The sequence below is a fragment of the Aquila chrysaetos genome, chromosome 13 (genome assembly GCF_900496995.4).
Source record: "Aquila chrysaetos chrysaetos chromosome 13, bAquChr1.4, whole genome shotgun sequence".
Taxonomy (NCBI): Eukaryota; Metazoa; Chordata; class Aves; order Accipitriformes; family Accipitridae; genus Aquila; species Aquila chrysaetos.
The window spans coordinates 29,746,510-29,760,932 of record NC_044016.1 but is presented as its reverse complement, the minus strand read 5'-3'; the positions used below and the strand labels follow the sequence as shown (position 1 = coordinate 29,760,932).

General features: G+C 37.9%; 1 protein-coding gene across 9 annotated transcripts in view; it reads left to right on the top strand.

Annotated features, from left to right (window-relative positions):
* RYR2 (ryanodine receptor 2) overlaps positions 1-14,423 on the top strand; it is a 456,533-nt gene that overhangs the window by 129,027 nt on the left and 313,083 nt on the right. For all 9 annotated transcript variants that reach the window (XM_030034940.1, XM_041128385.1, XM_041128384.1 and 6 more), the window contains exon 3: positions 3,923-4,027. In XM_030034940.1, coding sequence (XP_029890800.1) covers positions 3,923-4,027 — 105 coding nt within the window. The remainder of the gene's footprint in view (positions 1-3,922; positions 4,028-14,423) is intronic.

Here is a 14,423-nt window from a genome sequence, read left to right as displayed (position 1 = left end):
ATCAAGCTAATTGCATATTAGGTTGTAATTATGACTGACTAGATTGTCTAGACAAATAATTGACAAGACAAATTTTGTAAACAAGAACTAGCAGGGAAAATTTTAAGCTCTGAGAAAGAGTGGAGTTGCTACTTTTTACTTTTTAAGTTACCAAGTATATTTTATGTTAAAAACCATTAAAATATAATTGATTTTGCAAACGTGTCAAGAATAAATTGAAAATAAATTGTTTTGAATACTGCCATGGTTTTTCAGAATTTTCCACTGATCTTTTGGATTAAAGATAAGTGATACAGATCCCCCGGACTGTCCAAGGACCTCGTTACATATTCTGTCACAAACCAAAACAAAAAATCCCTTTTGGAATATGAACTATTTTTCTATGCCTTCATTTAGAAAGTTACTGCAGCAAACATGAATACAATAAAAATCGGTGGAAGAGAAAGTCGAAGGTTACTAATATGGTTATTTATGTCTGTTGAGGCACCTGCTTTTGAGCACTGATCATTTTTGGGGGGTATAAATTGTGTCCTGCTCTCAAATTAAAGATTTATTATTACCATTAAACTGCTGAAAATTTCCAGCTAGTTACAGGTTGTTTTGGTATTTATTAAAAGTGCATTGGTGGGTGGTTGTTAGACATGTAGCAAAATATTTTCTTTATTATTTAGTAGTGTACTCATAATCTAGTAAAGCAATCACTAAAATAGCTGCCTACACATTTGACCTGTCCTCAAAAAAGCCTGATATTGCAAATTGATTGCTACAGATTTTCCTCGCAGTCCCTAGAATATGCAGTCACTTTCCAGACTGGGAACTAAAAACCACTATGTAATTTGTATGAAGATATCTTTCGATAGGGAATGTTAGGCTGCCATATAACACAGAATAACTTTATTTTTCATATTCCTTCCTCTGTATGTGAGGTAATATGAGAGATAAGGTAGATAATCAGAGGACTGGCAAAGACTCTGTGTTTTTTCTTCCTCATTTTTATTTTGTGCTTTGAAGAGATGGAAGATGCACTGTGAAGAAATTTTTAGTATATTTAAATGAGGGTTTAAAAATTACCCAGAATTATTATTTTTTGGAGGGGGCTATGCAGAACAGGAACCTTCGATCTGTGTCTGTATGCCAACCTGAAGCCCCATCTTCTAAATCCAGAGCTTCAAAAGCATCAGCCTTAAAAGGGACTGTATAGGGGTGAGCAGCGCTGTAACTATCTGGGCTGAATACGTTGGCAGTTCTGCATCTGTCCCATGTATGTCGATGCCATAATTGTTGTACACTATATGCAACCATGTCTGTCGGATCTTCAGTAGAGCAGATTTGCGTGAGAAACTGCCGGAGAGGAAAAGGCCGATCCACGTGCTCACCACAAGCGTCAGTAGATGCATCTTCCTTCAGCTCGTAGGGGAAACACATTGCTCTCCGAGGGCCACCGAGAATCTAGGCTTTCATGCAGCAGAGATGAGGCGGGATAATGTGCTTTCCCTTTTGTCTCGAGAAAAAGAAACTGATTCTAACATTTTGCTAGACTGTAAGAAGAAGGTGCCTCTTTCACTTAATTAAAGCGAGACGATCTCATACAGTTCTCCTTTATTACTCTCTGGCTGGTCAAAGTGTGCCTTACTCACCTGCTATGAGAATAGCTAAAAAATGTTCATTGGGACCTCATTCCTCAGTTTTAATGGGGAGGGAAGAAAATGCTCGTGGCTGTCCTGAACGTAAAGGAGAATGGAACTGATGAAGGAGGAGCGTTCTAGTTATGTTGCCTTGAACACTCTGTGAAATGATGCAGGATTTTCTGTATTTTAGAGTGTATAGCCTTGTAGGGTAGGTTTAGTACTAAAAAATTTTGATAGGTCACAAAATTGTATGTGTGAGATATATTCTGCGAGCAAAAATCTTGCTTTAAATAACAGTAATAGCAGTGGGAACATTGATATGGAGACTTCGTTTGCTTATATATATGTTTGCTTATAACCAGACAGATATAGAAAATGTAGCCTTGGCTCATTTCTGAACACAGTATATGGAGCATCTTTTTCTGTTTTGTTCAGATTCTTGTTTGTTAGTCTTCACTGGGGAGAATTGAGGGCAATTCGTTTCTGTGAGGCTTTCTAGAATGGAAAATTTCACTCGTGTTTACTGCGCAGAAACCACAGCTTGCAACCCGTGATGTTTGAGTGCTCTCTTTCCTGCTTTGTGAAATAAGGGCTTATGGTAGTACTTGCATTACAAGGATGTTTTGAAGAGAATCTAATTAGTTGTCTGTTGGCCTAATACTAGCATGAAAAGGACTGTTGTAGTGTCTGAGTAACTACAAAAGAAAAATGGTAACGAGAAGACTGACAAGTAAGTAGAGGCCTGATTCTAAGTGTTGGCTTAAAAGTATTATCATTGCATAAAAGTCAGTCAAAATCCCATGCAAAACAGGATGCTATTTAATGCTTTTTGATCTGGCTAAAGCTTTAATTTAAAATACCATTTTACATTAATTTCATTGAAATATAAATAATGGAAGGTAATGAAAGATCTATTAGTTAATAAACAGACTTGAATTACTGTAGTTAGGAGTGATGAACAGCAATTTAATAAGCTATTAAGAGTGTGAGGTATTCTGAGTAAACTAACTTTTGAAAAGGAGGGAATGAAATGGTTTTGCAACTACCTTTTACAATTTAATGTTTGAGGCCTTGGAATAGGCATCTTCAAACTGTACACACTTTGAATAAATGTGCAGTTTTTACAGCTTTAGCAGTAAAAGCATTCATCGTGTAAAAAATCGATTTCCAATAGTCAGTAAAAGTATTCCTAAACTAAAATATGCAACTAACATGAAAAGAAAAAGAGAAGGTACATGAAAGAATTTCTGGAGGCAAGAAAAGGTGTGTAGGAGTTGCATATTATTCTATTAACAGAAGAAAAGATCCCAACATAAAATCTGATTTTACTTTGCTACTTTGTAACTTAGACATTGCTATTACAAACCTGTTTCAATTTTATTATCAATTTTTATGATAGTCTGGAAAATTGGCTTTTCAATAACTCAATGATTTTTTTTCAATCATGACAAGTTAAATATTTATTTTTATACGACTCTAGTTTTATCCCACTTAGAGCAGAACACGGTGAAGCATACTGCCCTGCAAGGCTGAGAAGCTACTGGCTTGGCCTTGATACTCAGTGTCTAATGTTTCTGCTGCAGAAAATTCATCTTGACCTGGAGACCATCATAAGAATAAGGTCTGGCTACTACCAGTAGCCTAAAGGCTGCATTTTGTTTCCCCCACAATCTGAGCATAATGTCTAAGACATATGTTCCATATGCTAATGTCCAAGCAGAGATTGCACTGCTTTGCTTGGCAGCCTTTGACTGTTTTCTACTCCCAGGGTGAATTTTTCTTCCTAATATCTAATTGTAATTTTCTTTGGTACAACTTGAATTGCTGCTTCTGTTCCTTTCAAGGAGCACCTCCAAGAAGAGTCTGCTTCCATTTTCCCTGTAATCACCCCTAGATTTGTAAAGAGAATTGTAAGATCCCCCTCTCCCCTCTCTCCTCCATCCAGGCTGATCGAGCTCAGGTCCCCCAGCCACGCAGGGTGAGTGCACCAGCCCCGACAACCATGGTGGTCCTCTGCTGAACCTGATGCAGTTTATTGGTTTCTTTCTTTTATCGAGAGGGGGACCCAGTACCCCAGGTGTCAGCTTGCAAATGCTGAGCAGAGGGGAAGAATTGCTTCCCTTCGCTTGCTGGCTAAGCCTTACCTGTTGCAGCCCAGTATGTGGCTGGCTTTCATAGCCTCAAGGATATAGTAGGTCTTTCAGATTCATGGAAAGTGAGGGAAAATAGCAGCATTGGAAGTGCTAGTCAGCACATCTGTCGCTAATGTGATCTCATGTTTTTCTTTCACCTAGAATGTTCCACCTGATTTGTCCATCTGCACCTTTGTGCTGGAGCAGTCTCTGTCAGTACGGGCCCTCCAGGAAATGCTGGCTAACACGGAAGAAAAGGCAGAAGGGGTAAGTTATTAAATACTCCCTTTTTTTCATCTTGCAGAATACGACAATTTTTTTCCCACTGTACCACGGATTTCATGACTGGCACAAGCTTATAGCATCATGAGTTCCTTATGTTTAACTTTCCTCCTTTGCTACAGGAATGGTTTGATTTTTGAGAAATTCTAAACACTTGCAGCTTTCAGTGAAGCTTGCCAGAGTTGTAAATTCCCAACAGTTTCAATGTGCTGTGGGTCAGCACAGAGCTACAAAAATGTTTTAATATGAGATCTCATAATGTGAAATATAAAGCTTGATCATTTCTTCAGAACAGCTAAGCTTTGAGGATTTCTGACTGTATCAAGTGAGACTGTCAAGTAGTCTTAAAACGACTTGGATGTGTGCTGTTTTCCTCTGGAAATAATGAACTTGTTCTGTGTGGCCTGAGCTAAAATGTCCTATAACTCACCTTTGGAGCTGGAAATAGAACGTTATTGAGTCTCGGTGGACAAGAAATATGGAAACTAACACATTTTTGCAGTCTGGAAGATGAAGGATATAGGAATAATGTTAATTGTTTGACTAGCGAATAGGTATTTACAAATAAATCATAGTAGTGTAATTAATATTCTCTGCTGTGTAATTAATTTGATTTGTTATGATTTGTTATGATGTAGTTGAGTGTTCCATATACACTCTGTAGGATTAGTTTGAATGCCATGCTCCAGCTCAAATTCTATAAACTGTAAGTGAGGAAGAGCGACTGTAGGCCCAGGAGTTACACAGGTAAGAGACGCAAGGGTTAACTGTAAGACTGTCACTGAAGAAAGCTGTCAGGAGAGAAGCACGTCTCTGATATTTCTGGGAATGCCTTGAGAAAGCCAACTTTAAACTAACATAGAGTAATCAGTCCCATAAAATGCCAGGCACTGAGACTGAAAATGGTATTTGGGAAATGAAGTCCAGGAGCAGTCCCACAGGTGATCCAAAGTGCGTGCTGTCAGTGAGAATTTGTTCCAAGGACTAACTCCAACAGCAGGAGAATGAAAAGCACATCTGAGAGAAGAGGTGGTACCAGAGTAAGCAGATCCATGCTTCTGAATGGGTACCCCTCTTCCCTTAGTTTGTAAATACTGAAACCAAGAGCAAGCAAATCCACAGGAGAAAAAAAATAAATACATTCAAAAGAACAGGCACATATGGGCATAATGTCAAAAGTCAGAGTCCAAACCCAAGGATGTGCAGTGATAACTCTGTATGGCCGTATGTGTGAAGTAGAGCAACGGTTTTCTTGCTGTTTATTCCCACCAGATGTGGGCAGGAGCAGAAACTAAAGAAAGTGTAGCGGAGTGCGTGTTCAAGTAGCGCTATAGGGCAGAATAGAGTGAACAAAAAAACCATTCAATTTTCAAATACGAAGTATTGAAACTTTTTAAAAATCATAACATAAATTGGCAGATTTTCTGTTGGGCTGTCTTTAGCAGAGTCTTGGGGCCAACTGTTAAGTGAATATTTACTCAATACAGAGATCACATCTAGAGAACACGGGATAAAGAACCAAGTTCTCTGCAGAATGGTTAGAAAATGTGAGCTTGGGGATTCTGCTGGGAAGAGGGCAGGCTAAGGAGAGCTTTGTAGAGGTCTCATGCGGAACATTTGCACTAGTTCTGGACTATTTTCTGCGCTGACCGTGAGGAGAAAAAGAAAAAGACTTTCGTAGGGCACAGTGACTGATGGGACCTACATAATCCAAGCTGGAAGAACCATGCTTGATGGTAATCTGGTATTTCCTGGAAACAATTATTGATGTTTTCTGTGCATAACCGTGAAGGTCAGAGTTCTGGGCTCTCATAGCCGTGCCTAAAGAAAAGTGATTGATGGCAGTTGTACTGATGTACAGTGCTCTGTCCTCAGGGGTCTTCTGAGACAAGCACGAGAAAGATAAAGCAAGGTCTCCGAGTGTGGTCATTATGTGTCTGTTACCTGTTTATGGAGTAGTTTGCTGTGCTCTCAACACCTTTTAAATCCCAACACTAGCAGAAGATACAGAGCTACAGGTATACCAACCCAGACAGCTGGTGTTCACTGAATAATGAATATATGTCTACAGCAAATTTTGCTTGCCTTCTGTGCAAATGCATTAGGAATCTGCCTGTGTGTCTCTTGCATACTGATATGTTGATATTAGAAGAGAATAAACTTGAAAATAGTAGTTTGTAGATGAACAAGGTCATGTTGTTGTCAGTGTCATTATTTTTCTTTCTAGTAAGTCTCTGGAAGCCACAAATAATGATAATACTAAAATGACTGAATATGTACTTGCTGATAAATTAACAGAACTGATATTTGGTATCTGTATGTAGGTTCGATGAAAAAATATATAAAGTTTTCCTTTGTGTTTATAGGTATTTATCATAGGGTAGGTACTTATGTAGGCAGCTTCCTATTTGAAGTAACTGTTAGAACACATGAGTGTTGCATTTAATGACTGATGTGGTTACTTTAAGTTTTATGAGAAGAGATAATTTTGTGCATACATCTGAAGCACTATTATCTTCCTGGAGCAGCATCAATTTTTTATTTAGAATAACAGTGTTTTCTTTCATTTAGGAGAATAAAGTATAGCAATTACTTGAGAGATTGTTACTATAAACTGGACTCAATATGACCTCAGTTTTCTAATGGAAAGAGTCCTGCAAGGAGAGGTCTTTTCAGTCCTCTATTAATTTTCATTACCTTAGAAATCATTAAGGCTGCTGTGTTTAAAAGTGGTCTCCTTGTGCTTCTTTGCTTTTTGTGGTGTGTAATCTCTTGAATGCTATGTTTATATAATAGGTATTCTTATTATATAACAGGTAAGTCAGCAATAATGAAATGGTTGAGTAATATGAACGAAATCTCATGCTGACTTGAGTCAGAACCATAAACAGCTTTCCTTGTTCTTAAGCAAGAATAACTATGTGCACTAACTGGATTTAATTTTAATTCTCTATTAGGATGTACTAAATGTGCAAGATTACCTCTGCAATAAATACCTACCTTTTTAGTGCAAGAATCCCAAAATGAGTATTTCCATACTTCATGAGATTAGTGATCCATCTATCTGAGTATACCTACTTCTCTCTCCTGAATCAGCTGAATGCTAGTATCAAAGCAACAGTGGAACATGAGTGAAATTTCATAAGAAAGAACGTGTGTAGTGCTTGGTTTCTTCTAGCCCTAGGCACTGAGTAGTTACTTTGTGCTCTGAGGTTTTATCATTTCCCGTTAAAATACTATGCTTGGCTCTGGCAGTTTATTAAAACATTGAAATTCATAGCTTGATTGTATGCTTTTGGTTTAAAAAATAAAACCACAACCTGTTTTGTTTGTTCAGGCAGCATTATTTACGCTTTTCATTTTAAACAGGTAAATTTTTGATTTTGCTGGGGACTTGAGTGCTATATGCATGTACTTCTTTTATTGTTAGTTCATCCACAGAAATGAACCAGAAAAAGGGAAGGACAAAGGGAGGTGTCCTGTGGAAAGAGAATAGTAAATAATCACATAAATGAAGACTATCATTACATGTGTGCCCAGAGTATGGCCCCTGGTCTCTTAGGCAAGCAGAGTTATAGCTGCTCTGTCCTAGATGGGCCTACAGCCCAGGTATTATTTTGTAATTATTTTGACTTGGTTTTTGAGCGTAACTTTGTATTATTAGAAAAACAGGTAAAATATGAAAATGGAAATCCTTAGGTTTTTATAAAGCATTTAAGACCAGAAAAAACCTTCAGGTCCTCTATTCTTAGCCTGGTCATTAAATTTTTCCAGTGAGCCCTCTTCAGAGGCCAGTGCCTTGTTTTTCACTAAAGCTTATGAGACTGAATGATCCTGAGAAAGCAAATCCACGGCTTTCCAGAATAATTTAGGAACGATCACCGGAAGATGTTGTAACTGTGTTTTGCGTCTGATTCTTTTTACTCTGATTATTCATTGTTTTGTTTGTTTGTGTTTTTTTTTTTTAATCAGATCTTCCTTTGCTAGATTCAAGAGCTCTACCATTTAGTACTTTCTCCTTGTGAAAGTGCTGAAATGCCATAGTCAAATCACTTCCTGGAAATTTGCCCTAATTTTCTTAGGAAATGAAGCCTGGCCATCTATCCATTAGTACTCTTGTATTCAGTAACTTCTGAGATTTCTGGACAAGATAAACAATATTAGAAACAAGGGTAGATATGTTCTTCCAGACGTGATAGATATTGGGTAGGAGAAAGTGACCTAAATTTACATCCATATAGGAGGAAAGGAAGGCAAAGATGGCTGTTTTACATTACCATCAACTGCTCTTGTGCTGGTGTACCTTCTGCACTGCTGTCTTTTGCTCAGAAGAGGTGCCACAGGCACATGGGAAGGAAGTTGCCAGGTCTCAGGTGTGCGAAAGGGATTTATAATTTTGTGGCTTCTTTCAGTTTTGAGTTTTAAACGTCTTTTTCATAAAAGTTAGACAACAGACCTGTACATAGTATGCTATTACCCGTCTCCCCTTTTATAACAAGGAAAATGATTTCCATATGTCCTACTCGGACTGTCCTGCCTGTATATCCAGGGATTGCCTGCCTTAATTCTTATTTTCAGTATGTCATGTCTTGCTGATACTGATGATGCATAAAAGTTCTTACAACGACTGGTACCTTTAGATCCAGCATGTGGATTTCAGCCATGATATATAGCAGGCAAAGTAGGTGATGATGCTGCTTACTACCAGTTTCTTGGCCAAAATCAGGGCCAGCATGCATACTGTTGAGCAAGCTTACCTACTTTAAGTCCCTATTGATGACATACAGGTGAATTTTCCAGATTCTATAAAATTCTCCACCAAGTCACTTTTCTATTGTGTAACAGTTCTAGAGCTGCTGAAAGAAAAGGTATCCAGACATATTTGATATGGAAAAACATCAGATATTTTTTTTAGTCTCAGTTGCCTCAGGAAATTATTTAGACCTTTGTCTGAAAGTTTTTTGAAATCATCCTCAAGCAAACACACTGCATAAAAAAAAATAGCTATTAAAATAAAAAATTGCCAAGAGGGTATGCAAATTAAAATGAAGTGTAAGGTAACCTTCATAAAGGCTATTCCTACTAACTCTTATTTGAAATATATTTCAAAGGTATTTTTTTCATATGCTTCATTATAAATTATTTTTTTCTAAAGGGAGAATTTGAGGATTCAAAACTGCTACTATCTGTATTTATATAACAAGTGGCTAGTTTGAATTTTTGTTCTATTCTAATGCATTTATTACTTCAAAGAGATAAAAAGTTTTGGGTACAGTGACTAGGTACAGGAAATCAAATTAGCTTGGCATTTAAAGGACATTCTACTGTAAGTGAACAAGCACAAAGTCACATATCTTTTATATTGGCTAGTACAAAAACCTGTTTTTCTTTTGAAACTAATAAGAGCTTGTGATTCCTTGAGTTATACTTGCTTTGCTTGGGTTTCTGAAATATATCCAGTAGTCTCATGACATAAATAACGTACTACTCTTTTGCCTTGTGATGTCTTTTATAGTCCTCCATGATAATTATCATAAACGAGGCCATTGAAATTTGAAGACTCCAGATTGTATGTTACATGCCATACCCTGGTGAATAGATGAGATAAATAATCTATGTGACACATATAAATACACATGGTACGTGACTTGCTTTCACTTGCCGATATGGTGTGCATCTTTATGTGGATGAGAGATGATGTATCCCGTGCAAAGGATTGTTGTTAACTGCACCTTTTCATTGGAGTGATTGAGAACTCTTGGTAAACTGTCTTTCACAGCAGCTTTAATTATTTCTGTCAGCAGTGGTAAAACATTCTTTTCACTCTGATCTACCAGAAGAGGAGCGAGTGCCAATTTTATTGTTGTACCATCCATTCACGGCAAAATCTCATTTCATTGGGAGGGTATAGAGTAAAGAGGCGCCTATTCTGGTGAGAGCTTCTGGAGCTCCTATTTGCCGATCTGTGTTTTGTTCTGCCAACAGGAGATGTGTGCATGGGCTTTTTTTGTTCAGGTATATATAGAAGAGTATGAGACTGCTATGGGGTTTGGTGGTTTGTTTTTGGGGTTTTTTCTGCAATTTTATCAGCAAAGTGGGTGGAAAGTTCAATTCCTCTGCTAATGGCTAGGCTTCGTGCTACGTGCATTGCTTGTTAGTAAAATCAGCTGCACTTGGAGTGTAACGTGCTTTTGTTGGAATTGTGTTTTAATGACTCTTGCAGGACAGATGCACCAAACTCACTTATACTGTATGGAACCAGATGGATTTCTCTCAGTTGCTTTTGTGCCCTTTCACATCAAGTGTCAGCTTTTTGATTGCTTATTAGAAAAAATGTACTACTGAAATAAGTAAAGAATTCTTTGTGTGTCATCTGTAGCAAGAAAGTCAATGTATATGTAATTACAATTTCTGTATTTTGGGTGACACCATATGCAATGTACTAGAATACATCAGGGTAGCGTAGAGCGCTCTATCATTTATGTTGAGATGATTTTAAGCGCTTATTCAGGAAATCACACTGTATTTGTTCTTTACTTTCTGACTGAAAAACTCTGAGTGAACTTGAAGTCTTTTTTGCTATTTGTCTTCCTAGACGTCATTACTTAGAAAAAAAATTGGCTCCCATTTGCCTTAATGTGCTTGAAATGTTTACTTTTATGCAAAATGAAATGTAGGGTTAAATCCTTTGTTAGTTTTCTGCAAATTTATCTTAGTTGCCATATTGTCTACTGAACACTTCTATGTGCAGTTTTCTGCATTTTTTTTCCCAGTATTTGCACAGCAGCTGTGCTTTTCTACTACTGTATGCCATGGAGATCTTCTGTGCTTGGAAGCTCTCTCCTGTCCTCCTGGTAATGAAGATGTGAAACTCTTGTCAATGCCACTGTCAACTCCTGAGGCATGGTCCTACATGGGGGTGGGGAGGGAAAAAAAAAAGACAAAGGATCTTATTTCACATTTTCTTTCTCAGTAAAGACATTCAAGCACTTAGAACAAATGCAGCATGAAGACTTCATGCTAAATGAATGTGCTGGAGTTTCTCAGATCTGCTCTGATTGCACTTGGGCCGTTCTCAAAGAGATCAAGGTTCAGAGCTGGAAGTAGGCTTCTGTTTGATAGTTTTGGGTATTCTGTAAACCCGTCTGAAGCTAGACACTGGTGCTAAAAGCAGAAAACTGATGTGCAAGATGATGTTTTTGGAACACTCAGGAAGAACCAGAGCCAATTAAATTCTGCCGTTGAAGTGGAAGGGAAAAGCTATGCATTTGAGGGGGAGACGGTAAAGATGACCTCACCTTTCCCTGAGATTGCAGCTTTGCACAGCACCTAACTGGACTAGACACAAGGATTAAAACAAGAATCGGTTCAGATTCCATGTGGTCCTAGGAAAGAAGCTGAGAATAGCTGGACAAAAAGCTACCTATTGAAAATGACCAGTGTGGAAGTCACCGAAACTGGCACTTTGATGTAATGAGCTGCCATGAGGACAGCTGAGAAATGTTGGCAGGGAGATTAGGATGGGGGACTCAAGGTTTGCTGGGGAGCTTTTAGCTTGAATGAGACAATAAACGGATTGTCTGTTTCTCTGCTTTTTACCGGTCAATTCCATAAGTATTATGCCCTTGCCATCTATAACCTATAGCTAGTTAGCATAAAAGATGGCAACATACTGATGCCATTCAGCAAAGATTCCCTGTTAAGTCCAGGAAGAGTTGGGTTTTCTTTTTCTTTTTTTTGTAGTTTTTTTTTGTAGTTTTTTTGGTTGTTTTTTTTTTTAAATGAAATTTTAGCACAGAGAAAGTGAAAATGGTACAGTTAAATTTGTCTTTAGAACCACAAAAATCATTTGTTGCAATGCTTGGAAATTATATACTAAATGGTATTTAGGCAGAATACAGGATAAAAATATAAAACCCCCCAAATCCTCACAATCAAATGCTGTCCAGAATGCTGAAGAGTCTCAGTTTTGCTATGCAGTCCTATGTAAAGCTGAGATGATAGTCTCTTAAACCACTCGTTTTCTTAATGCTACTGGATTGTCCTCCAAAGCTATTAATACACCGAGTTTTTAAACAAGGTCAGTCCAGCTAAGCAGTTACAATCGGTAAGCTAAGCAGTGATTGCTAGTTGTATTTTTTCTGGTTTTGTATGTCTTCATACCTCAGGACCGATTTGTGCAGGAGTTGAGCACTGTAGCTGAAGAAAGCTACTCTTTAAATGTATTTATATGTCATCTGGGGTATTATGAAAATAGAGTTAATATTTGTGAGATTAGCATTACAGTAGTGAACATCATAAAATTGACGCATTTAATAATTATGTCTTTAGAACAGCTATTTTTATCAGTATTCAGTACAATGGTTGCACATGGAGCTGGGATGAAATAAAATAGTAAGTGACCACCCTCTCTTCTACATGTCGAATGAGGCAGAGTTGATGTTGAAAAGGGAATGGACATGTGGAAGGCTGTGTTGTAAGACAGTGACAGGAATGGACTGAAATTAAGCTTGCATAAGTGACTTTTGTCACTGTCTTTTTACTGTTTGCCTTAATCTCGTTAACTTTTTTTGGTAAAAATTAGCATAATTCTTTTGAAAATACAAAAACTTGATACTTTAGCTTAGTAAAAAGTGTTTCAAAATATGAATTGTTCATGATCATATCCAATTCTTGTCTGTTACAGCTCTCCAATTACTGACTGTCTAAAGTGCAACTTTACATTAATCTCACAGCTGAGGCAAGGCCTGCATAGTGTGATACTCAAACATTGTATTTTCTTCTTCTTTTGCAATGCACACAGCTGTAATCCGAATTATTTGTAAAGCCCAAGAGCTTACATTTAATTAACTTGGCAAAAATGAAAGTTATAGTTTTACAATTATATTGAGAATGGAAATAATAATTATACAATATTTTTAAACAGATTGTTTATAACACTATGTAAACATCTCATAATATATGTGAAAATTCTCCAAATCTACATTTGTGTTATAATGGCTTCTTGTAGGGATAGTTTTCTGCAATATTCGGCTAGGTGGATGCAAAATTTCAAAACCAGAGGGATTCTTTGTCTCAGTGGCTTATAATAGCAGGTCTAAAGAATATATAGATGGCTGATGCAAAATGCTATCAGTGTAGGAAATGCATAGCAATGCTATACAAGCTGAGAGCGTGGAAAATGTTAATGGTGTGCGCAGTACTGCCTAACAAGAAAGCGGTCTGCTATCAGGCAGCTCCGTAGGACCTCAAAGCAGCTGCAGCTGGAAGATTGCACAGGGGATTCTTCCTCTTGAAATGTGTTCAGTGTGCTGATCCTCCAGGAGGTACCGTGCCAACACCTTTGCTGGTAATTAAAAAAAAAAAAACCCACCCTAATCTTGAAATTCAGTCAAGATTTTCTTAATGCAATTGTGTTTCTAACGCTCCTTATCTTGCGGGGTTCGACACCTTGGGGTGCTTTTGATGCAAATGATGCTGTATATGCGTCATTGACTTCTGTATTGTTCACGTTTGGATGTGAATAGTCCTCCCCAAAGGGTAACATTTCAACGGCAGCAACATGAAAGCATTTAGAAGAAAAGTAGAGATAGAGCTACGATTGTGAGACTGAATAGGACTGAGCAGACTAGATTTCTGTCCTGAACAGGGAATGGGAAGGAATTGAGTTTGGGGAGGAGCAGGGTTCATCTCTATGTTGCTTGTGTGGTGTGTCGGAGTTGGTGATCAACGTGCATGGTTTCCTCATGGTTGTCGCTGAACGTTGTCGCTGAACAGGTCTGGATAGGTACTATAAGCGTGAGGATACATCTGCATGTATCTAACTGCATCTCCCCATGGCAATAAGAAATTTGAATCCATGGTAGCTACATCACTGAATGAATCTACATTATCTTACAAAAATGTCAGGTCTGGTGAGAACATGTGTTATTTCACACCAAACAACTATTTGTCTGTGGAAAAATGATTTCTTTTGATGCCCAGCCATTCCTTAGTGACTGTGGTAGTGTTGATTCACTGAGAAGGTATGATTTCTGGGTTTGGAAGGTCGTGCCAGAGAGCCATCAAACATTTTGTTTCATTAACAGTAGTAAAATCAAAGCCTTCCAAGCAGGTGAGTGCATCAGTCTATTTTAAGTATTTAAGGGCTACTGTTTTGTGAGAGTTATACTACTCCAGGTCTAAAGTTAACAGGCAGATTTGGTTTTTGTTTCTTTCTCATCATAGAGAATTACCGTTTTTAATTTACTTATGAGGATGGCAACAGCCCTTGAGTTGGGGACGGGGAGAAGGAAAGTGAAAGAAAGGAGGGGGTTTAGGACCAGGGGTGCAAGTGAACAGAGGAAGGCTGAGAACAGGGAGCAGCTCTGTTTACAGAGGT